The 25,158-nt window shown below is 39.8% G+C and overlaps 1 protein-coding gene across 9 annotated transcripts in view; it reads right to left on the bottom strand.

Annotated features, from left to right (window-relative positions):
• Positions 1–3,243: 3,243 nt before the first annotated feature.
• Positions 3,244–25,158, bottom strand: part of NBEA (neurobeachin) — a 607,387-nt gene continuing 585,472 nt past the window's right edge. For 6 of the 9 annotated variants that reach the window (XM_055089393.1, XM_055089397.1, XM_055089396.1 and 3 more), the window contains 8 exons: positions 23,550–23,742; positions 21,850–21,921; positions 19,798–19,953; positions 19,104–19,274; positions 10,412–10,513; positions 7,945–8,141; positions 7,007–7,158; positions 3,244–5,128 (listed from right to left, as the gene is read on the bottom strand). In XM_055089393.1, coding sequence (XP_054945368.1) covers positions 5,038–5,128; positions 7,007–7,158; positions 7,945–8,141; positions 10,412–10,513; positions 19,104–19,274; positions 19,798–19,953; positions 21,850–21,921; positions 23,550–23,742 — 1,134 coding nt within the window. In that variant the 3' untranslated portion in view covers positions 3,244–5,037. The remainder of the gene's footprint in view (positions 5,129–7,006; positions 7,159–7,944; positions 8,142–10,411; positions 10,514–19,103; positions 19,275–19,797; positions 19,954–21,849; positions 21,922–23,549; positions 23,743–25,158) is intronic. The other 3 variants (XM_055089395.1, XM_055089398.1, XM_028497448.1) reach the window with 1 other exon arrangement.

Here is a 25,158-nt window from a genome sequence, read left to right as displayed (position 1 = left end):
CACAACAGTGTAGAAGGCTTTCACTACCCAGTACAAAGCTCAGTGACAAATAGCATCCTAGTATTTAGAAACTGCTGGCTGATACATCTTTTAATGAAGGAAGACTCTTTATGGGGACTTCCCTGGTGGCGCAGCGGTTAAGAATCCGCCTGCCGATGCAGGGACACGGGTTCGAGCCCTGGTCCGGGAAGATCCCACATGCCGCGGAGCAGCTAAGCCCGTGTACCACATCTACTGAGCCTGCGCTCTAGAGCCCGCGAGCCACAGCTGCTGAGCCCACACACCACAACTACTGAAGCCTGTGCACCTAGAGTTCGTGCTCCGCAGCGGAGCGGCAGGGGGCCCACTGCAGTGAAAGGCCCGCACACCGGGGCTAAGAGTGGCCCCCACTCGTGGCAACTAGAGAAGGCCCGCGTGCAGCAACAAAGACCCAACGCAGCCAAAAGTAAATAAAATAAATTTATATGTAAAAAAAGATGCTTTATGGAAAAAGTGCAATGCTGAAGGAGGAGATAAATCAAAAAGTAAAAAAAAAAAAAAAAAAAAAAAGTGTAAAATACTATGAATGTAAGACTTGGGAGACAAGTGTTTAGGTAAAACCTCCGAAGTAAAATCAGTTATTTGAGCAGTATTGCCATGAATCTATGCACATTTTAAATGTATTCAAATATTTGTATTTTGCAATAAAGTCCTCTTAATTTTGTTACTCATTGTTCATGTTTCATGATGTCCTTTTTAATGTCCCTCTTATATTTTTAGTTATTTTATCTTTTACAGCAAAATTGCCTTATGGCCAATTAGTTATGTGACAAAAATGTTTGGGGAAAAGATGCTTACAGCAAAAAAACTTATGGCAAAAATACCTAGAACTGGCTGTGACAGTAACTGGAGAATGGAGCTCTCTGGAAGGACCACAGTGCAGGGCGGGAGAGGCAACCTGCGGCTTTGGGTGCCAGGGCAGTGGGGAGAGGGAGGGCCCCTGAATATTCCTGCCAAATTTGCCCAGGGGTCTGGGCTTCATCTATTTATCTATACGTTTGGCAAAGCTACATTTACTGACAATCTACTCTGAATCCAACACTGCCCTAAGGATCCAAGATAAAAGAGTTCCATTGCCAAGAAGTTCAGTCACAAGGGAGGAGAGGCTAGTAAGCTATGACAATACACTGCTCTGCAGTGACAGGGACATGCGAGGGGTAAGGAAGCTAACCCAGGGGTGAGGGAAGGCCTCATAGAGGAGGGGACACTTGAGCTGCGACTAGGACAATAAGTAGAAGTGTGATGATGTTGTAATTTACTTTAAAATACCCAGTATAGGCAATGTGATAGTATGTATTAATGTTCTCTGCACGCGAGGGGCCAGTTTCCCTGATCAGAAATTTACACTCCAGATCATTTAAATAGTAGAGTCTCAATGTAAAGTCAAGCGCCAGAGCTCCAGCTTCCTTATCCCAAAGGAGACCAGAAGCTTTATTAGTTAGGATAGTGAATGTTAAGACTGACTTTTCAGTGGGGATATTACTGACTTCTTAATTAGCATCACTGATGAAATTAATGGTATTTCATCGATGTGAATTCAGTCTACACTGGCTACAGTATTTTAGAGACCTTTCCTACTGCTCCATAGCCAGGGTGTAAGAGTCGACCGAGGTCTTTAGCCTGTACTCTTGGGCTGGTACCCAAGGCTTGATTCCTAAATGACTGGGTTGGAGGAGTCTGGTCACCAATGGCATTACAAGACTAATGGGATCCCGTTTCCAGATGACCAGTGCATCTGCTTCCAGTGTATCTTCCATGTACAATGATTGTCAGATCACCGAAAAAGGCGCTGGACTTCCCAAGCTCACAGAAGACCTCTGTGAATGGTCTCATGCTTGCTTGCTTGCTAAAATGTGTTTGCTGAAGGTGTATCTCTACAACGTGGCAGAAATCGATCCTGAAAATTGTTTTCATTATGACATAGTGAAGATGTGGGGTCTGAGGACTACCTTTACCTGCCAAAAAGCCTGTGAATGAGCGAATGGGTTTAGGTCAATTTGCAGCAAGGAGTGCCAGCAGGTGGTGAAGATAAAGAGGAGCTCTCTGGGCAGGGAGCACACGAAGAGCCAAGGCACAGGGTGGACCCCAGCCACTGGTAGTAGGTGGGTTTGCCTGAGGTGCAGGGAGTCAAGGGGAGGGGTAGACGCGACTGTTTCCCTCCGGAAGGGTTTCTGTGCTCTCCTGAGTCTGGGCTTCATCCCCTACACTCATGTTGTCAACAGTGTGCCCAGGGGTGACCCACATCAGAATCACCTGGGTGGCTGGGGCCCTAGATTCTGCTCGCAGAAACAAGCTCCCCAGGTGATCTTTCACCCACCAGAGTTTAGGAACACAAGGAAGCCATGGCGGGGTGCTGGCTAGTGGGCTGACTGGGCTGGTGGTGACGTCAGACCCTCAGGCAGCAGTCTCACGGGAGTACGGTGGGAGGGTTCTGATGTGAGGCCCAGATCCTGGTCAAGAGGTCTTGGGGACAGTCCAGGCAATGGTTCTGGAAGTGGGGCAGTCGGTTTAAAGAGGCCTTGAGGTAAGGACCAGCCTGAGGAGTGGTGGATGGGCTGTGAGAAGGGCTGGGCTGAGGGAGCCAGCCGGGCTGAGGATGACCGACAGACGCATGGTTTGGGGCCAGAATGGAGAGTGACAGTAGCAAGGCTTTCTCAGGCTACTATATGGTTGTGTCCTTTTTGTCCCGAAAATGCAGATGGAAGCTTACCTGTGGTTCTGTTGCTCCCTGGGCCTGTCCGGAGACCCCTCAGCCCGGCTCCTGTTACCTGCCTGCTCTGGTCAGCAGCTCCTCCACTCCCACCTGCGTCGTGCCTGGTCAACGATAAATTCTAGAAAGCGTGGTTCAAATGAAAATAGCACGATTTGCTAACTTTCATGTAATGGGCTGTTACACCCTTCACCTGCATTTAGTTTCTTTTAAATGAAACAAAAATAACCCCAAAAGTGGACTATGCAGAAGAAATAACAAGAGCTGTTTCCCTCTGGTCACTGGTGCCCCAAATCCCTGCCAGATGGTCAAGCAGAGAAGCTCATGTTTCAGCAAATTACAGAACCTCATTAGGACTCTATTTCATGTTCTTAGATGCTCTAGGCCTTTATATGAGGTGACGTTGATTTCTTAAACTTGTATGACAACATAATGAATGCACATAAGTGAAGTGTCCAATGAAATGTGAAAAAATCGGTGAATTCTTTGCATATTTTATTTTTCTTTTTTTCATTTCCAACTCACACACATCTGGCATATTTTACATCTTTGCAATAAAACATGGTTACAATAGCTTAAGGAATTTATATATCCAAAATATTTCACCATGATCTCAAGATGAAATGAACTTGTCTTCCAGATGTTCATTATCCTCCCAATTCTAAGCTACAAACTCAAGATATTGCTTACAGCCTGGTGATGAATAAATTAATCATTACGCCGATTCCCCAGAATTTCAGAATCTCATAAATACAAACAACAATGAAGAAGGAATTCAGTGCTAAAACTTACTAGTACAAGGTGGATAACAAATAAGTAATCACATCAATAAATAATGATATGTTTCTGGTGCAAAGTGCCAATACAAAGAACCCATTATCTTGTTTTATCTTTTTAAATAAATGACTGCAAGTGAGTGTAAATTCTGAGAAAATTACATTCCTGTAACATGCCTCATAGCCCTACCGACACAATATGTACATATCTATGACGATACAGTCACCAAATATACAAAGAAGAAACATGAATAAAGTGTATATACCCCTGGGTGTATAACTTGATCAGTACAATGTATGGAAAATCGTTTGATAGCCATCATTTCATATCATAAAAGATGAAGTGCCTTAGGCTAAGAATGTGGCTTTAGGTGAAAATTTCACAAGAACCTAAAAGAATAACATCAGTTATTGTTATAATAAAGTCTGACTTATTATTAAAGAAATGAAGCTATTCAAGAACCAAAGAGAGAGAGAGAGAGAGAGAGAGAGAGAGAGAGAGAGAGAGAGCGCGGGGGGTGGGAAAAAACCAGCAAAAAAGTTAGCATCAGATTCTCCTCCCCTAATGTACACACGCTAAGCCAGCAGGATGATTCTGGAAGAGTTGTCCAGGAGTTGGGAAGTCATTACTATGGGACTAATGATCGGGACTCCTATTTATACAATAAAACCAGGACCTCATCCCTAAGCCCCCTTTCTGCTGTGTCTTCAAATTATGAAGGTTAGGGCTGAATTTTCTTTGTATCAAGTACCAAAATGGCAAATAATGGCTTAGTATTCAAATGCTTTATGAGCAAATTTCACTTAGAAGGGATGAATTTAGATTTTAAAAGTGCAAAACTATGTATTTTGGTGAAAATGTCAAAAATTACTGATTGAGCCCAAATTCAATCCTTTCATACAAGCTGTGTCCTTGGACAGATCTTACTATTTCCTAATGTCAATGCACCTGTTCCATCAAGACTTCAGGATTAAAGAACATGCAAGTTGTAACTCCACAATAAAATTAAGAAATGTTTTGTTCTTTATACAAGGTTTTACTTTTACAAAAGTATCCCTTTAAATAAGATGCTTCTGATGTACAAAGTATCAAACGTGTTTTTTTTTTTTTTTCTCAGCTTGAAAAGAGGCTGGAAATGGGATGCAGGTTAGGTTCAAAGCTTAAACTTTGTAACAACTGGACACAAGGTTCCTCAGAATTGTCCAAAGTCTCTTGTGACACATCCTACTATCTTTTCTCAATAAACAACAAGATATGAAATAATTACCAAAACATCTCCTAATTCATATAATTTACATGATATAAGCTTGCTTGGTAGCAGCTGGTGTTCAGTAGTGAAAAAACACACAAAGTAAAATGGCTGCTGACTACAATGTACAGCTATTGCTGGGTGTGATGGAATGTACAAACGGAGGTCGATGTAGACGAGTTTTTTTCCACCAGAGATATTGCCTTTCCACGCAGCTCTTGTGCTCTCAGCCTTAACTTGGCTTTTGGTTCTCCATTTGTCTTCAGTATCTGTTCTGGTGCTCATAATGCCACCGATTAAAATCTATGTTAAAAGCTACAATGCTGCCAGAAGCCATGCCAGTGATCAGAGTCCTGGAAAAGCAGAGGCGGTAGTTAAGAGAGACACAAAATCACTGATGTGGCTCTACTTTACACTAAACAATAGCACATTCTCAGAGTTCACCAGGTTTTACTTCTGTGTGCCCTCAGAGAGGATTAAAATTTATTCTTGTTTCTCCTAGGAGAAGCTGAATCAATTCCGAAAACACCTGGACTGCCAGACCAAGTGTTGATTGACTTTCGATCAGACAACTCATCAGATAAACACTTTCTGAGTAGGCATCCTCACTGTATGTTTATCTATCAATCTGTAACCTATGTGCATATGCTACTGCTCCAACATATCAAGGACATCATAAAACAACAATAATAATTGAAATTAAGGATGAGATTGAAAAAGAAACAGAAACTTGGTTAGTATCTTTCCTTGCTCCTCCTGGGAGACCACTAAGAGGACTGCAGCCTTGCCTATGCTCTCTCATCTACTCTCTCCCCCATACCGAGTGAAGGATACAGATCTTACAAAACCCCTCCTGCCCTCCGCACCCCTTGAGAAGAGCTAATCACTTCCTTCTTCTGTTCCTCTGCTCCTGCTTCCCTCATACACATTTATTATGATTATTTGAGCTCTTTGGGGTCAGTGATCTTGTTCTGTATCCTCAGGACTGTACACAGTGCTTAATCTATGATGGTGGCAGCAAATGTTTGCAACATGAATACATGAATGAATAAGAATATCCGGGAGAATATTTAAACTACTTAAGAACACAAATCATTTCAAATACTTTAGAAACACCCATGTATATAAAATAATTACATGGTAAACCATTCCCATTTATGAATACGGGCTACAGCATTTTGGAACACTTTTGGAACACTCTAATAATAATCTGCTTAAATTTTCTTTAAAACAGGTTGGGCTGCAGATCAAATACCCCTTCCCCAAACTAACTTAAATTCCATTGCTTTTCTTGATGACTTCAGTACCATTTTACTATAGTGTGAAGATGCTTTGTTAAATGTATCATATAAGCCTTAACATTCATACTGTTTTAAAACCAATACTCTTATAAAGAAGATACACATAGTTGAAATAAGTCGGTTAATAAGCTTTTCTTATTTCTGTTAAATATATAGCAAAAAATGAGAAATTACCGTATTAAGATTATAGAGTTTTAATTTATTTTTTAAATTTAGAAATTTAGACTTTATATTCCAATTATTCTTTTCACTTTATAATAAACCCAAAGGCAAACTTTAGGAAATAACAAAATCTTGTTGCAAATTGAGGAACAATAGAAAATCATATTACTTTGTTAACGTTCCTGTCAATTCTTTCCAAGAAAAGATTATAGTGTCTTAGGGAAATGCATAAAATACCACACAATAACATAAATGGCAGATATGTGAATAAGAAAATGAGGGGGGCGATGGAGATTGTTTCAAGTAATGAGTGCCTCGTTATTTTTAAAACAGAGGCCAGCTGTAGTCCGTACTTTGCATTTGGCTGCATTTAGCTAGATGTATGCCTCAAGCCAGGACTCTGCTAAAAAATATGTGTTTCTTTCACATAATGTAAGCCAGGCAGGCCTGTCTGAGACCAGGTAAGGATGTGAGAACAGAGAAGTTGGTGGGGATAATTCTACATTTTGGGCAGTGTCTAGATGCGCCTGTTTTTCTTTAGACCCATTTCTTTCTTTTCTCCCCCTTATTCTCTTCCTCTGTTTCCTTCTTACCAGAATCCTTTCTTACAGTACTTAACTCCTCTCCTCAAATTACCCTTTTCTGCACTAGTCTTTCTTCCATCTGGATGCTGGAACCTCCTTCACGGCAGGTTTCACCCTTGGTAAAATGTTAAGAACTTTCAACGACAGTTCTTGAGTGATTACATTTCTCCCCAACATGGCTCACCTCTGGTCATGGGACAAGTCCATTGCTCTAATGCCAGCATCACATCCGGGGTAAATGTACAGCTGCTTGAAGTCACAGGCCTGCCAAACCTCCACCACACCATTGTCCCCTCCGGTCACCAGGTTCTGGCCATCGCTACTCAGGAGAATGGCCTTTGGACAAGGCAGAAAAGCAACCATTTCTCTCAGTGTTTCCCAAAAGATCAGTGGGCACTACTGAAAGGCACTTAATACAAGTCCCTTGTCATTATTTTCTACTTTTAGCCCCTTGTCCAAGTTTTCTAAAGTCCAATCCATAGACTTTCCAATGTGGAATTCATCAAAGTTCTTACATAAACAAAGGATCTTATTAAAACCAATTTCGGTTACAAAATAACAGAAGTCCCAAAGAGAATATTATCAGTCTAATCCAGAAAGAACTTGAGAATTAAGTAACATGATGTTTTCTTAAGTTCTGAATACTAGCTATGTCAAGACTTTTAGAACAAACGGCAGAAGAATATTTAAAAGCTGTTTTTAATAATGATAAACCAGCAATTATAATTCATTTGCGAGTGATGGGCAATTTGGTATGTAATTTTGGTCGAGGGTTCAGAAGATAAGATTCTTTGACAATAAACTCATTTTTAATGTCAGGGGAGTGCAACGCAGGAACAATTGTTTGTGAGAGGAGATTAGGAAAAATCTCCTTACGGGTCTAACCCCTAATCAAACTACAGCCATCACCTCCAAAGTCTAATTCACTGAGTTAGCTACTTGGGATTAAATGAACTTTGGGTTTCTTCAAAGCATCAATCAACATGAATTTATATGCTTTTACAAACCAACACACATTTACCTGGATACCAGGGAAATTCTATTATGAGTCATTTAATGTAAAATAGTCAGTCTTTAACCCCTTGGCTAGGTCCCCAGTTGGCACGGAACATGCAGATTTACCCGTGTTGAATCGTTGATCTCCATTTGAGCCAAAAGTTTCCCATTGATGCTGAAATTGCTGAATCGCCCTCGCTCATAGTAGATGATACAGTGGCCTTCACTGGAGACAGAAATCAAGCGTGGGAACAAGCAGTTTTCTGGTCCTTCGAGGGCTCTTAGCAAATCTCCAGTGATTGTGTGGACGAGGCAAGGGCCCTCTGCAGAGCGGGGAACAGCAAGGCCAGAGTCACTGGTGAGGACCAGTCACGTGTTAGCTTCCACACACCTGCAAATCGTACCTGAATAATACGCTCAGATTCGTTGAAAGAAGGTAGGAAAGAAAAGAACTATGGCGGCAAGAGCCGAGCACTGATGTTAGATTTCAGCAGAACAAGTACAGAGAGCTGTTCCATAACACACACGCGCCTTCCAGACTTTTTATATAGGTCAGCAGTTGCTCTTTCCCTTCATGAGATAATACTCATTAAAAAAGGATACAGTTCATACGTTACATGAGAATAAAAGACTGCATGTCCAAGTTGTCTCTTAATATGTGTTTAGAAATTTTTCTTTAGAAAGTTCAGGAGAATTATCAAAACAATCACTACTTTTCTTTAGTATCATCAAAATTATAATTGTACCACATAAATACAATACTATCAAATAATAAGTTTTACCTTTCTATAGTCTATACATAAAATGTAAAAGGCAAAATTAAGAAAAGGAATCCAGTAATTCAGACTGTAGGAACACTTTTTCTTTTTTAAATAAATGAAGAGTGAGGCGAGAATGTAAAAGTAGTATGGGGAGGGACTTATTTTTTCTCAGGTAGAAATTTTAAGATAAAACATTCAGTAGTCAAGTTCATACAAATAACTGGTTAATGTAGTTTGGTATTACCTGTCCCCCACATCCCCCAGAAAAACTGCATACAACCATGCATGAATTACATTCTTATTTTTCAAACAATTGATTTCAGTAGATACATATTTTACAAAACAAGTGACATTATAAGGCTATACCTAAATGTTTTCCTGATTGCTAAAGTAATAGATGTGCATTCCAGAAAATACAAAGAGTTAGAGAAAAAAAAATAGCAATCATTTCTAGTATCAACCATCATCTATGGAAAATTAATGTTTTTCCCTAATTGTGTCTCTTGTTTTCCTTCCCTTTCCTTTTCTTCTTTTTTTTGCTTTACAGAACAGAATGATATTGATATTACATGTTGTTTCTAAAACAGACATTAAAAGACATTTATTGAAAATATCCTATGTGTCCCTCCCTGGGTTATTTATTCTTAAATACAAAAACACAGTGTCCCTGCCTTCAGACATTATACCCATTACCTATAAAGCAGCCAGAATAAGCTCCTAAAAAGCAAATCTGATCACCTCATCACCTGGCTACAGGACTTCAACGGCTTCCCACTACACTCAAAATAAAATGCTTGTGCCGCGGGGGCCCCTCACCTCTTCAGCCTTCGTCTCCTTACGTCCGTGGTGTCCTCACCACACTCGGCCCCTTTGGTTTTCTTTCAGTTTCTCCTAAGCATTAGGCTCCTTACTGCCCTGGAGCCTCCCATGGAGAATTGGTATCTCAGCCAGAATTAGAATCCAAGTTTCCTGACTTTTCCTGAAACAGTACTTTTTCCACAAAAAGTCAAAAGAACTAAGTCATCATATTTCCTTTGCCATCTACCACTACACAGTGCCCAGCCTTGAGAAGAAAATGACTTGTGTAGGGGGTTGGATCCAAGGCTGTGTCTCACGAGCAGCCTGAGCCCCCCATGGACCCCGCCATCACGGATATCTTCCCCTTGTCTTTCCTTTTTTTTTATTTTTTATTTTTTTACTACATTTTTACTTTTGGCTGCGTTGGGTCGTCGTTGCTGCACGCGGGCTTCCTCTAGCTGCAGCGAGCAGGGGCTACTCTTCGTTGCCATGTGCGGGCTTCTCATTGCGGTGGCTTCTCTTGTTGCGGAGCATGGGCTCTAGGCGCGCGGGCTTCAGTAGTTGTGGCGCACGGGCTCAGTAGTTGTGGTTTGTGGGCTCTAGAGTGCAGGCTCAGTAGTTGTGACATGTGGGCTTAGTTGCTCCGCGGCCTGTGGGGTCTTCCTGGATCAGGGATTGAATCTGTGTCCCCTGCATTGGCAGGCGGATTCTTAACCACTGCGCCACCAGGGAAGTCCCCTCCCCCTGGTCTTTTAAATGTTATCTGTGATGACTGCATCATATGGGTGTGCTGCAGTTTAATTTACCAGTGTTCTGGCTAGAATGCTGGTGAACACAAAATACTACATAATATCTTATATCTCTTTTATATTAGTACTAGCAAATATTAATAATAAAACTAAACAGCTCCAAAAAACCTGGGGATTACATTTGTCTATGGAGAGCCTCCTAAAGGAAATAAATCATAAATCATGGTTAACTTGTGAAAATCGTATAGTGTTTAAAGACCGAAAATGAAAGAAATGTCTTCTGACCTTTAGCACCACTGATAACAAGTCCAAGTTCAGCACAGACAGAAACACAGACAACTTCATGGTCATGGCCCGTGAGGACAGCTCTTGGTGCAGGATAGTCACCTGCAAAGGAACAGCAGCGGTGAGTCACTTACAGACCAATGGCAGGAATGAAGAGCTATGCCATTAAATTGAACGTTTAAAATAGCAATCGTTGTTTAGTAAGGGCATTTATTAGCTGTGTGACCATGAGCCAGTTACTTAACCTCTCTGAGCCCCTTTCTTATATCTTAGAGAATATTGTGCCTTTTTAAAGAGTTCTGTGTTTTTCTCTTCTGTTCATTCTGCTTCACCTGGTTGTTGAGTCTGTGATCTTTCCCTTACGGTGCCTGAGACCCTGCATGCTGGCCTGTTTTCCTCTGTGCGCTCATGTTCTGGACGGGGTTGAACCACCGCTCCCTCATCTTGTCTCTCAGAAAAACATCCTATGCTTTGGTCTCGGCCACGCTGCTTTTTCTGAGAGCTGCCTCCCGGGTTGCAATCCCCCGGCCCCCACTGTAGAGGGGGCAGTGGGGGAAGTGAATGTCAAAGGGATGGCACTTGTGCCCACCTCCTGGGCAGCCCCTCCCTTGACACTGATGTGATGCCACAGCCCTGAGCAGCTGGACTGGTGCTCCAGTTCCCTGCCCCACAGCCGCGGGAGGGAAGGCATCAATAGATCGTGGAAAATTCTGGCAAGACAGCGCATAACTAAAACGCCCTACCCAGCAAGGCACCCAACACTCTTCCCCTCTGCCAGTATCTCCTCCTTCAGACCCACCGGTCTTCTGTCTCTCCAGGAACTGCTCACAGATTTCCGTGAGTTTCCTCAGATCCATCATGTGAGCCTCCATTTTGCGTTTGAGGCATTTCTTACGTAGATGGAGTATGGGAGGGAGAGCTGAAAGCCCACGTTAGTCTGTCATTTTATCCTAAATTTATGTATCTTGCTATAATGTGTTTGAGTATTGGCAGAGTATCCTTTTAGATTTGTCAGCAGTCCTAGATTTGTCTGAAACATATTTATATAGTTTATAAACTTATGCTTCACAGATGCCCTGAGTTCCCTGACAAAATGAAGATTAATTATTGATAAGATTTTATGTGTAATATCATCCTTAATTTTTCTAAGTGATTATTTTATTTTGGAGAGACTGATGAATTAAAAATCCTGCAATTATATGTTTAATACAATTTATATAGAGTTTTCTAAACCTTTCCCTTATATGCTACAGAAAAAGTAAAAAGCAATCTAGTTCTACTGCAGGGAATTTAAAAAATGTATAAAAATATTAAAAATCTTCCTTATGTATGTAATATATTTTACATAAGAAAATAAAGTTTTTCAAAGGCTTACCTCTGATTTAGAAAGCTTAAAATGTTCTATTTATCATTACAATTCCCCCAGATCATTTGAATAAACTGTGAAACTTAACTATTAAGGGATTTTGTAGGGCCCCTGAAAGCACTGTTTCCTTCTTTCAACTATAGAAAAGTAAATAAAATGTTATTCAGGGGTTTTGAGTTGGAGAACCTGCAGCAGGGGGAAAGCATATTTCCTATATTTCATTTCATTGTCAGGGACAGATGTCACACACCCCAACAATCATTCAAAATCCTAGGAAAATTCTGTCACTGTCACCTTACAATTGATGGATGTAGCTATGGGTTAAAGGGCCCTGTGCAGAGGGAGGTGCAGGTGAGACCGCTCCCCTAAGGACCACAGCACCACTACCCTCCTTCTCTAGTCATTTCCTCAGGAGAAGAGCTTTCTGGGTGATGGAATTACTATGAATGATGAACAAACACGTCCAATTTTGAGATTCCTTCTAGGCAAGCATTTGGAAACTCCAAATATAAAAGTCTTATAGTAAACAGATTCCACCTCATTTTTTTTTTTTTTTTTTTTTTTTTTTTTTTTCCGTACGCGGGCCTCTCACTGTTGTGGCCCCTCCCGTTGCGGAGCACAGGCTCCGGACGCGCAGGCCCAGCGGCCATGGCTCACGGGCCCAGCCGCTCCGCGGCACGTGGGATCTTCCCGGACCGGGGCACGAACCCGCGTCCCCTGCATCGGCAGGCGGACTCCCAACCACTGCGTCCCCAGGGAAGCCCTCCACCTCATTTTTATCACAAGATATTTCAATATTCTCAAAATGGATGATGAAGAAAGTACAAAGGTGTTAGATGCTGCAATCCACAGAGAACTGACAAGGGGAGCATTGTCAGTGTGATAGTCTGTGGCTTTCAGAGAAATGGTCAAAGTAAAGATTGCTCATGGTTCTTATTATTTTCAGCCTCATTTGTGGGACCTACTAATATGCAGGGGAAGCTTTGGTCCTTCTGAATTGGAGATGAACAAAAACAGCAGAGTTTTTCTGCGATCCTCAGTGCAGTCCTGGGGGAGTCGGAAAATGAACCTCTTGATGTATGACATTCAGGTTTTATCTGCGACCTCTGCTGAGTCACTGAAGAATCACTGCAGAAGGTATTTTCATTCACGTTTATACTATATAAAAATGATGGATTTTTGACTTGAAATCCCAGAACAAAAGATTTCAAAGGGTGCAGCAGTGTCATCACTGCTCTGATTTCAAGATTTATTTTGAAAAAATTATGTTAGACATTTGCTGGGGTAGCTCAGAAAAACTTCGTTTGTGAGGAGTTCCTATTGAGGTACTGTGTCTTCAGCCACCTGAGGGCTGCTGCAGAGGTTTCTGGCCTAAGCACCAGAAACACCTGGACCTGCATTTCCCACAGGTCACAAGGTAATCCACATAAAAACATTCCATGGGTTGGAAAACGTCCCATGATGTGGTTTCATTTTATTACACAATCACAGAGTACTTGATGAGAAATAGAAGATCGATACAAACCTATTTATTCACTGACTCTAAGTTGTTCTTTTTCTTCTTCAGAGAGCACACTGACCACATTTTCCTCTGAGCTCTGCTGTTTCAGTGCAGATCTCTTCCCTTGAGGTCCTGAACCTGGATCTAGGCCACAGTACCTTACTGTCCTACCATCTCCTTCCCCAATCAATAGTATAATCCACCTGCCTTTCCCAAGGAGGTAGAGGTTTCTGCATGATGCCCAGAGAGCCCGCTGGTATAGATCCGAGGCTCCCTGATCACGAGAACATATTAGTCACTCTTGTTTTTTATATTGCTTCTGACCCAGGACAAAGACCCTTGCAGCCTCAGTTCCATAAAGGGGAAGGAAAAGCAGAAACTGAGTGGCAGGCAGCCCCCTTCTTAGTCAGGAACCCTATAATGTCTCCTAACGTTGGCCTGAGGGAATGGGAGGGCTGAGAGGTCTCCTGCAGGATGGGCCCCGTGTTAGGGATGCTACATTATAGACATTATCTTTTGGCCCTCAGAAAGCTCTACGAGGTAAGAATTATTACACGTGTAACTATGCTTCCTCTCAAAGTTAATAAGAAGAGGTTTAACATTTACTAAACCCTAGTTAAGATTCCTTGCTCTGAGAAGTGAGACAAACTCATCATATATATATATATATATATAATATTATATATATAAACTATCTTCAGGCTGTTCTTTGTCCATGCTTTCTTCATCCCCTATAACACCACTGGTTAGTGGTGGCTGTGGAGCTGGACACCAGGATGGTTGTTTTAAAAGAAGGCTGGACGCAGACAAAGCGAGGGATGTGATTTGGCAGATGTTTAGTGACAGGCTGGGGCTGGCGGGAGGGTCAGCGTCCGGAGTTGAAGCTCACACAATGGGAGCCCAGGGAAGGGATGTGTGCACAGCTGGAGTCTCCTTTTCAATGGGCTTCTTGTTTCATAGTTTGTATAATTCTCAAACGTGAGCTGAAGACTTGTTTTTCAAAAGTGAAATAGAAAAAGCATGATAACAATGTCATACATATTACTCTATGCATATTTGTAGATTTGATTTGAAAAGAGGAACAGTAAATTCTCTTTCAAAGTTTCCTGTGGCTATGATTTTAAAAATGTCAACAAACTCTCTAACAGGCACGTTATATCTGGTATAAACATTAAAACCACACACTTTACAAGCCGATTGGAGTTGGAGCCGAGGTCCCAATGTATTATAAGTGTCTGCTGAAGAGACAATGTTGACTTGCCCCTCTTGTGACTATCTCGTTGGAAGCTACAGCACGTAATGAGAAATGTCAAGTCCCGAGATCAATGAAATTTGGGGCTCTAGGGATTCAACAGGAATAGCATTGATCCTTTTAAAGAACACCAGTCAGAGATGGGCTGTAATATATTGCAAAGAAGGGCTCAGGAGGATAAGCAGCCAAGTCCAAGATACTACCTGACAAAAAATTCAATCAGCTTTTAGCACAAATTGCCTGCTCTGCTCTCCTTCCTTTCATGCGATAGCCTGCTTCCAATTAAAGTGCGCAAATTAATTTTTATCACTTCCAAATTAGTTTCAGAATTTGTGTAAAAGTCTGTTTCAGATGAAAGCATCTGTCCCTCACATCTCTGCAATTCTGTTATCTAGTCAGGGACCTATTTTACATCTACAAGAAAACTGTCCATGTTCAAAGTCACAAGTTTGAAAGAGTAACAATGAATATTAGCATTAAATATATTAATAAAACTACTATAATCTACAAGAAAACTGTCTATGTTCAAAGTCACAAGTTTGAAAGAGTAACAATGAATATTAGCATTAAATATATTAATAAAACTACTATAATTCTACTGGAACCTCTGCCAGGTAGCCTCTGCTTGTTTCTTTTATGGTCTAAAACTCTATAATAATCTGCTTACACATTTTCATTGTCTTTGCGGCAAATTCATGAAAACTATAAAAATAATTAGAAAAAGATTTATTTATGAGATGTCCAAGTTAGTCACAACAATATATTTGACACAATGAAACCATTAACTCTTTCAAACCTACCTAAAAAAATTCACAAACATTACTTATTTTTCCTCCGTGGCACTAACAGAGCTAGCCATTAAAAAATAAGGATGACAATGCAAAAGAAACATACATATATTAAAGCACCTGAGTTTATCCTGAGGAAGTTTTAGTCATGCGCACATAGGGTGAGTAAATGAATCCTACTACGTTATGGTGTTCTGCTGGATAAATATGATTCAGCCTCTGACACACAAAGCGAGTTCAATGTCCACACCAAGACCAAGTCCTGAATTCTAACAGCTACTGGGATATTACGTTTCATGCTAGGACTTCCCCCTTCAAGTCGAGGTTAATATATACAGCCCTCGAAACCTAAGGGCATTGTGTCACACACTTTAATATGAATTTAGACATAACTAGCTTTTTGGTCTTGTGTAGCAATGCATTATGAGACAGAAAGAACATACAGCCTGATTCTCTGACCTGTGAATTGGTAGCTAGAATAAAATAAACAGGAAAAAAACAAAACAAAACAAAACGCTTTCCCTTCATTTTGTGAGTTTTCTGATGGCAAGGACTACATCTGTGTCAACACCCACGGCTGATCCCTGATGTGACAGTCAATTCAGTGTGTGTTCTGACTGCCTTTGCAAAAAGTGAGCTGACCAAAATATATGGTCTCTCTAGGCATGCCTACATGAGCTGCTAGGTTGGCGGTTTTCACAGACTGAGTCACAAATCAGTCGAGTCAATCAAATACTAAATATGACTAATTATTATTTTTTACTGTGTTTTACTATTATGATTTTTACTGTCTGTATGGCAAAAAGCTGAAACCAGTTTTTACATAATCATCAATTTGTGCCCAAGATGTAATGCTAAGCATTTTGTAGATACAAGTACTTATGATACTAAATATTATCTGATAGCAATTCAAGAGTTATGTAATACTCAGTATATTCAGTACTTCCAAGCAGGACAGGCAGTTTCGTGGTCACAATATAGGCTTTTGTAAACCCCAGAAAGTCAGAATTTGACGACCCAGCACTCCCAATGCTAAGGTAGTACCAGCACACAGCAGGCATTTAATACATGCTTGCTGCTTGACTAATACTTGAGCTACTCGTCCTGTTTAATCTAAAAGAGCATATTTCTCCCTTTATGTTAAGGATAATGGATAAAATGGAACCACATTACATATGCCCACATTAAATGCCTAGGAAAGTGTTGGCAGGGTGGGTTTTATGGAAGTCCTTAAGGTTCATAATGATGACAACAGGTTTTAATCAAAAAATAAATCCCCCTAAATGGAGGCAATACTGTATGGATAATATTGTGCAATAATGTCTTAGGGATAAGCTTGTCTTTATTTAAAACTTAAAATTCTACATTTTAACAAATCCAGTATTCACAGTTTTGTTCTTAAGGATTAACATAAACATTTCTATTTACATAGCTCCTGTTGAAAGGAACTTTAAACACTCTAAATATTATTACATTTAACTTTTCTTGCTAAGTGATGGAACAAATGATGTTAACCATCATTTGGTTTAAAAGATCACTAGAAAATAAAGTAGTTAACAGATAATTACTATAATTTAACATCTTTCTTTAAAATTCCTTTTTTTAAACATTTTTATTGGAGTATAATTGCTTTACAGTGGTGTGTTAGTTTCTGCTGTACGACAAAGTGAGTCAGCTATACGTATACCTCATAGCAGGACATTATATTATCTTCTCTGCTACCAAATGGTAGTTTTTAAGAAATGAATTCTCTTTTTGGAAATATCATTTTCATCATTTTTGCGCTTCACTTTGAAGATGTTAATTAATTGGCTTTAAAACCCTATTCTGCTTCTTTAAAATTTTTTTCTGTCTAATAACTTCTAATTTGTGTCAATAATGGATGGAAGATACCACACAGCCCTGCTGCTCAGTTCAACTTTTCTTCTTATGAGCACTACACTCATCGAAAAGGAAAAAAGGAAACTGGGAAATATGTAAAAATACAATTAAATAAAATACATGTGATAATGTACCATGCTTAAAAATAATAAAATATAATACTAATAAAGTAGATCAAGCATTTTTTACACACACACACACACACACAAATCCTGCTAAAAATGAAGTTTCCTTTTTTAAGGATATGGTTTTTAAAAAGAGAGTAATTACCAGTACTCTAGTAATTACTAGTACTCTAGTAGTAATCTACTAGTACTCTCCTAAAAAGAGAGTATTACTAGTATTTAGAGTATGATCTCCGGTATAATGTACAATTGGTAGCTAATTAGTTGAGCTGGTTGCAAATCAAGCAACACTGAATATGTGTTTTCCTCAAACCAATATCACATCTTAGTTCACAACTTAGAAAGAGGCACTTTCTCTTATTCAGTATCTACACTAAGAGACACTACTTCATAATACACTTTCAGTTTCTTCATTTACTGTTCTTCACCTCCAGCTACGGGCAACAAGAATAAGTCACCTGGTCATCTAGTTCATTCTCCTAACACCTTCATATATATATATATGTGTGTGTGTGTGTGTGTGTGTATGTATATACACACACATATATATGAAGCTTTCCATGCCCAGCTCTCTCACAGGCTGGAAGGGGCCCGCCGTGTAGTTACGACACAGCGTCCTGTACACGTCTTTTCTTCTCTACGTTGATAGTATTTCAGTGGCAGGTGCACAGCATTCCTGGAAAATTCCTATCTCTGTTTCATCACCAATATTCCCAAACTCATGTTTCAGTTTATTTTAGAGTACGGTTAAAGCTGTGCCCAATGTACAAATCATAATTAGAATAATCCTGGTTTAGGTACTTGCCATTATCAACACTTTACAGAAACCATTCTCTATTTTACAGGAAACATGTGTATGTGAAATACTGAAAGCTTGGTAATTAAAGACAGCAATTATTTCTAGGAAATGTCTTATCCAGTTCTTCAGTCATTCAACAATATTTATAGAAAACCTATTATTTGTGCAACTATGCCAGGAACCAGAGACTTAAGATGCAGAGAGAGCGACTCATGGTCCATTTCAGCGTTTCCTCAGAATAGCAGCTCCAAGGAATAATAACTGCTCTTCCATGAACAAAATGTTCCATGGAGAACATGTTTGAGAAACTGTGGGTTATCAACAGCTTTATTTGTGTAAGGCTTTCAGAGCTCACATAGAAAGCAAGAGTATATGCGGTGTTTTCTAAAATTGTTTTACTCTGGAGTCCCCCCATTTTTTTCCTACAGGATATTTTCAGGAGCACTTTTGAATAAAAAACACTCAGGAATCATACCAAGCAAAGAAATCATCTTATTCAGCTTTGCTTCACCAGGGCCTAATCTGAAGGGGGTATTCAGTCATTGTCAAATAAATAAACAGATATTTACTACACCCCATGGTAGAAAGCAGTAAGTGTCCTCTTGAGGCACAAATAAAACATATGGAAATTCAGAGAAGGGACAGACTGCACTTAGCTGAGAGAAATCATACGAAGTTGAATGGACCCGATGACACCGAAGGAAATTTCGGAAGGATGGGGACATCTGGAGACTGGGGAAGGGCTGCTGAGCACAGGGTCAATGTGAGGGGATCTGGGAGTTTCCTCAGGCTGAAGGTTATAGTGGTCGCTCTTTTGTACACTTTGAATATAGCCACATTCCAACGTAGATGTTTGCTGCTTAAGCTTTCGTATTTTAAAACCCTTACAACACCAGCAAAAACTATTAGGAAAATTAAAAGAGCAAAACATGTTTAAATGAGTTCTTAGTCTGGTAGGACAATTTTAGACAAATACTTACTGCTGTTCGGGTTGTCTCCTATGATATGGTGTCGCCCACTCCAGTACCAGAGAAGCAGGGTAGCATCTCGAGACCCAGACACGATGTAGCAGTCCCCACCTATGTACGACTCAGACCTGGCCAAGCACGTCACCACATCCCAATGGCCAAATACAATCTGAGTTAGCTTCCCTGAAACACAGAAATGGTAGGTCAAATTCATTTGCTATTTTTCTTTAAATGGTAATAAGCTTAACTTTACTAGATTTGCGAAAAGTGAATCTATAGACCAGCAAACTTACAAGGTAATTTTGTAACAAAATCTAGCTACAGATTTGGTTTCTTGAGTTGCTTCTGAAAAAGTGATACAAGAATGTCACTTGGGACTTCTTAAGAAAATAACATAAAATAACACAATCATGATTTTTTTTCAGGGTTGGGCCAGACTAAGGGGAGGTTTAAGGTCTTTTATTGGACCTGATTTGTGGGAAGGGGACTGTAGTCCCAGTTGTCCTATGAACTCAGGGCTCAGCTCACACTGAAGTTCAGAGTGGATAAAATTATAAGTAGTCATTTACTTACAATGTGAGCATTTAATTTGAATCTCGGCACTCAAGACGAAAATGCCTACGCTATTAAGTATGATTTCATATGAAGCTTTAGGTGTAACAATTGGCATTTTGAAGAGGATAAGGTATTTCATAGCTCAGTTTACCTGTTTCTGTAGAATAAACTCTGAAGCTCTTATCCCAGAATCCACAGATAAGAATATAGCGATTGTCTGCTGTGACCACAAAACAATGGGCGTTGATTTGTATGCTCTGGTCAACAAGGTCTGTGATCTGCCGTTTGTTCACACCAGAGTTATTGGCTAAACATAAATAGAAAAAGCACTTTAAAGAAAGATTCCACAAGAGTTTCACCAACCACTTATAGAAGGAATACTTTTATGCTTCATTTACCTAGAAATGGGTTCTTAAGGCTATAAGATTATTAAGATTTTAACATTTCCCCATGAGAAATATAAACTCTTTAGTAGCAGTGATTATTTATGAACCATAGTATATATTAAAAACGTGTTGGAAGTTTAAGTTCTCTACCGATATGAGGAATTCAAGATGTGAATTTACAACATAATAAAAATATTTAAATGCACTAAATTCAATAGATGTTCACCCTGCACAAGTTCATTAGTGTCCAACAAGTTCAATAATAATGAGGAATAAATATTGTATGAAGTATGTTACATAAGGAAAAAAATGTCTTAATATTTGCCTCCATCTGTCATTTTCTGATGGCATTTACAATTCATGTGAAAAGAAGAAAGTAGGGATTTGTGGGAGGGGTGTTGTTATGTAGGCAGCCCCTCAGGGAACTTTAGGTCAGCAGCTTTAAAGACCTGGATTGTCAACAAACAGAAACCTTTCCAGAATGGTCTGGCAGGGGAGGAGAGGAATAAGAAAGATGGGAGAGGGAATGGGGAGGAAAGAGACAGGCAGAGAATCAGTGGGTAGCACTGGGATTGAATCTGAATAAAGTCAGGAACTCAGACACACCATCTGATTTCCCTGGTGCCTGTCTGTATGCCAGCCTGTCCCTTACTCCACGCCCGCCTTTCAGGCTAAATCCCTGGGCTGAATTCTTAAACAGAAAATGCAGATGTAGAAGATCAACATCACTTGCTAACACCAATTAAATCTAAGTGCTACTATTTGTGGATATCTACTAACACTATAATAGTAATTACTAGAGAAGGTAAAAAATAAAAAATAATTTTAAAAACAGCAAAGGAAAAGAAAAGCAAACATCCTGAGTCACTTGAAAACTATGTAATTGGTCCTTGATTAATTAGAATACAGCTATTAATTTTTCCATAGTTACACTCTAGCTATACGTGACACTGTCGATGTCTTTTCATCAGAGAAACAGCTAGACCTCAACTCTAAAAATATTCCTTGTCCTAAGCGTATATTCTCCCAAAGAAATGTTAAGTGCTATTTTGTGTTGGAGTATAAGGAACTAACCCAAATGGCTGTCTCTCATCCTATTTCTGGGTTCAAAGATGTAGGGTGGATTAATCTAAGAAAAAAATACCGTAACTTGTGTATGGCTTTATAATTTTTCATACCATGTTCAATTTTTTTCTAATTTAGTTCTCGTAAGATCCCATGAGGACAGGCAGAACAAACATGATTAGGAACCATCTTGCAGACATGAAACTGAGGCCCAGAGAGATTAAGGCACTTTCTCTGGATCACACAGCTAATAAATGTGTATGTGATTATTTTAAAATACTTGGAATATCTGCTGCAAATAGTTATAGCTCCCGAGTTTGCAATTCATATGAAATCTTTAATTAAAAAAATGTTTAGCTCTAGTGAATGGAGATTTCCAGAAAAGAAATTCTTTAGTATTAGTTTCCTTTAGTAATAGCTTTGAGTCCTTATATATTTCAAATAATATAAAGTTGTTAAGGAAGAGTTGAGGCTGAAAGAAAGAACAGTTTGGAATCATTTGCGTTGTTTAGAACCAACCTAAGTGACCTCCTAAAATACCAAGAAAAGGCCACAAATAATTATTTTAATACCAACAGATTCTTAGATGGCATGTTATGATTTGCACAGCTCCTTGATGGTAATTTGATGTTATCTGCACATTAATTTGTGGCAGAAAAAAATATCATTCAACTATCATTTGTGATAAATAACCACATAGGTATCTGTGGAGAGGCAGCATCCATGAAAATGTATTTTTGTTGCTAACATACCAATGAGTGGATCCATTTCAATGGGAAGATGATGGGCTTGATCCAGGGAGTAACCTGGAGCTCCTCTGAGACCTAAAGATTAATTAAAAGAGAAAATGACCCTACAATTCTCAGAAAGGAGGAATTTCCTAATAAGCAGTGTTTTATAATGATTATACAAATATATATTTGCTTAAAAATTATTTGGTAAATTACTGCAAGAATGATTTAGTCACACTACATGTTTTTGTAGACAGTCTTAAAAAAATCATCACAACGGGGACTGCTAGTCTCCACTTAAGATGGAGAAAGCTGGGAAGAGTGTTATCCTAACAAGAAGAAAAAGCTGGATGAAGTAAAAGATTACAAAATTTCTTGAACCCGTCAGAGAGCTGAAATCTAAGAAAAGGTCATGCCTACAAGTAGGGATGGGTATGGGCACAGGCCCACCTGGGTCAAGGCAGAGAGGAAGATGGGGATCCCATCTAAGTGGGCCTTCTTTCAACAGATGACAAGTCAACTGAAGGTACAAAATTGAGCCACACCTAAAATCTTAACCTAAAAGCTACTTTCAGAGGATTAATATTTGGAGCTTGCCTGAATTCATTAGTCATAATTTTTCACATGTGGTTATATAACGTATAAAACTTTTAAACAATTCTAAAGAAAAGATCAGGTTATATAACGTATAAAACTTTTAAACAATTCTAAAGAAAAGATCAATTCTTTATAGCTTTCTTTCAATACAAAACATTTCTAGAGGCTAAGACTCCTGTGAATAAAGTCCTATTTTTAAAAGATGTCTGCTGCATATTTCTGATTGAATGGAAGTCGTTCTACCTCATGTTGAAAATATCGCCAAAAACCATAAAATAGGGGCATTTAGAAACTCTTAGGAGATCAAGCTAAAAGTCGTTTGGTTTTTCAGAGTGATGCAGAAGTCAGTAGAATAGAAAGATTCAGGTGAATTTGGCATGTCTCATCATTCAGTCTTAGAGACACGGGAATCCTTGGGCTTCCAAGGAGATCTTACGTGATGAACTGGGCCAGCTAAATCAATTAGTCACATCCATTCCTGTCCTGGCTAGATAAGTATCAATATGTCTAATTTTTATGACAGAATTACACTTCAAGATATACTGGCTGGAAACTTCCGGAATGAGTTTGGAGAAAACACACGTGAAATCACAGAACAATTCAGATCTTGTCTTTTCTCAAAGACTCTAAGCTCCACAGAGAGAGCCACGCTATTCGTCTTGTTCATCTTGTTGTACTCCCAGTGCGCAGGACCATTGACACAAAGTGGTCATTCAGGTAGTTCCTAAATGAATTAATGAAGTGGAAGAAAGAGGATTTGAAACCATCATCTAGAAAATCTAGATTCAAAATCACTTTTGTTTAATACGGGATAAAAGTGTTGTTTTTTTTTTCTCCTGGTGGGGGGCAGGGTGGGAGGACCTGAATTATCTGTAGGACTGCTTCAATTTGTCACATACTTAGTGGATACTTAACCATTAGCCAAGCATTCTGTGCAGCACTAAAGGACAGCAGCAGTGAATAAGACAGACAAGAGTTAATCAGTTAGGTTCGGCAATTATGTACTCTGTCGCTTTCTGCAGCTCATCTGGCGCCCTTGCTAGCCCGCAGCACGCCTACCCTACCCTACCTGAAGCGCAGCCTCTAAGAACCCGTTAGGAAGGGGCTCCCTTAGGTACACATACCCACTGTGTTGTGCCATCGGTTCACTGCAAACAGTCTGCTGCAGGTCACGGTCACCACCGCAGGGATGGTCAGGTGGGGGAGCGTGTTGGCTGCCACATGCGTTACTGGAGAATTTGATGGAAACTTCAGCACCATGATCACATCCTGCTGCATCTGATCTTTAAACATGAGTGGACTCTGTGGAAGGAAACACTGTTGAATAGAAAGGGAAGAGAGCAAAGAAAACAAAAGGAATGACACAGTTAGTGAAAGCTCGGGGGAGAATGAAATTAAAACAGGCTAGCAAGAGCACAAACCAAGAGCCACGCAGTCGGCACTCTGGTCTGAGGGGGTGGCCCAGAGAAGCGAGCAGGGATTCCGCGAAGTCGCTGAGAGGACACCCGATTATTAAAGACCAGCCGCAATTTAGGTACCGCCAGACGATATGAGGAGTTGGAGATACGTCCACATGATGGAGGCGTAATTATTCAGTGCAGTTACAACATCAGTTTGGTGGGAAAATCAGTCAAGTCAGTTACTGACACTGTTTACATGAAATATGCAGTGAACTGATTCTTTCATTTTTTACCTGGTTGATCTGGGGTCATGGCTACAGTCTAAATAATTAAAATATCACAGCCTCCCTTGTCAGCGCTGTGTGTGCATTTCTGCTGCGGCTCTGAGGACTATGGTCTCCTTCCCCTGCTGGACGGTGAGCTTCCTGAGGGATAACACTCTCTTTTCTTTTTTAACCTTTGTTTCTCAATCATCTAGCATATGACTTGATAGAAAGTAGACACTCTAAGAACTACTATTTAGTATATAAAATACTATAAACATTATTACATAAAAGACACAAAATAGGGATGCTGGAAGTAACCATTATTTAGCTCTCATGTATGTTTTGTAATTGTTCACTACTATATATACACATGTATATGAATCCTCTGCTACACAAACTTAAAAAGCTTATTTTCTTTATAAACAGTTCCATGCCAATTTAGTCTCTAACAATTTCCCCTAGGAAAGTAATGAGTTCTGACTGGGCATTTCTCCAGGATAAATATTTTTATTATCATTATTAAACAGAGAAAACTAACAGGGGAATACAACTCTTCTGCCAAAGCATTTTATAAAATAAAGTGTGAGAGATATTCTCTTGGACAGTTTATTAAAAACGCTTCATCTCAGGTCTGGAGGCTCCACGTCTACACTGTGTCTGGGTGTTTGGATGGGAGCAGCACACACGGTGAAAGCCTCTTTGCTTGGCTGCACGCGAGGACCCACTTCAAGCAGCAGAGTTCATTAGTGACTAATCAAGGGGGCTGAGATGAGTTATTGTAGAGGAAAAGAAATGTTTTCAAACACACACATTCATTTATGTGTTTCAGTAGGTGTTCGACTGTCAATTCCTTGAAGGTGTAGAGGATGTATTACCTCTGTGTCGCCAGTGCTTAAGGTCGTGCCTGGCACACAGAAGGGGCTCAATACTAACTTGTTAAGTAACTGATAGAATAAATGAAAGGTGTGAACAATACTTCCATCATGAAATAACAACTGATACATTTGTTTACACATATATTATGGACAATGTTCAGGAGCATTTTATTCCGATACTAGGGTGTCTGG

Source organism: Physeter macrocephalus, chromosome 13, assembly GCF_002837175.3.
Source record: "Physeter macrocephalus isolate SW-GA chromosome 13, ASM283717v5, whole genome shotgun sequence".
Taxonomy (NCBI): Eukaryota; Metazoa; Chordata; class Mammalia; order Artiodactyla; family Physeteridae; genus Physeter; species Physeter macrocephalus.
The sequence above is the reverse complement of the archived record's forward strand: the minus strand, read 5'-3'. Positions and strand labels throughout refer to the sequence as shown.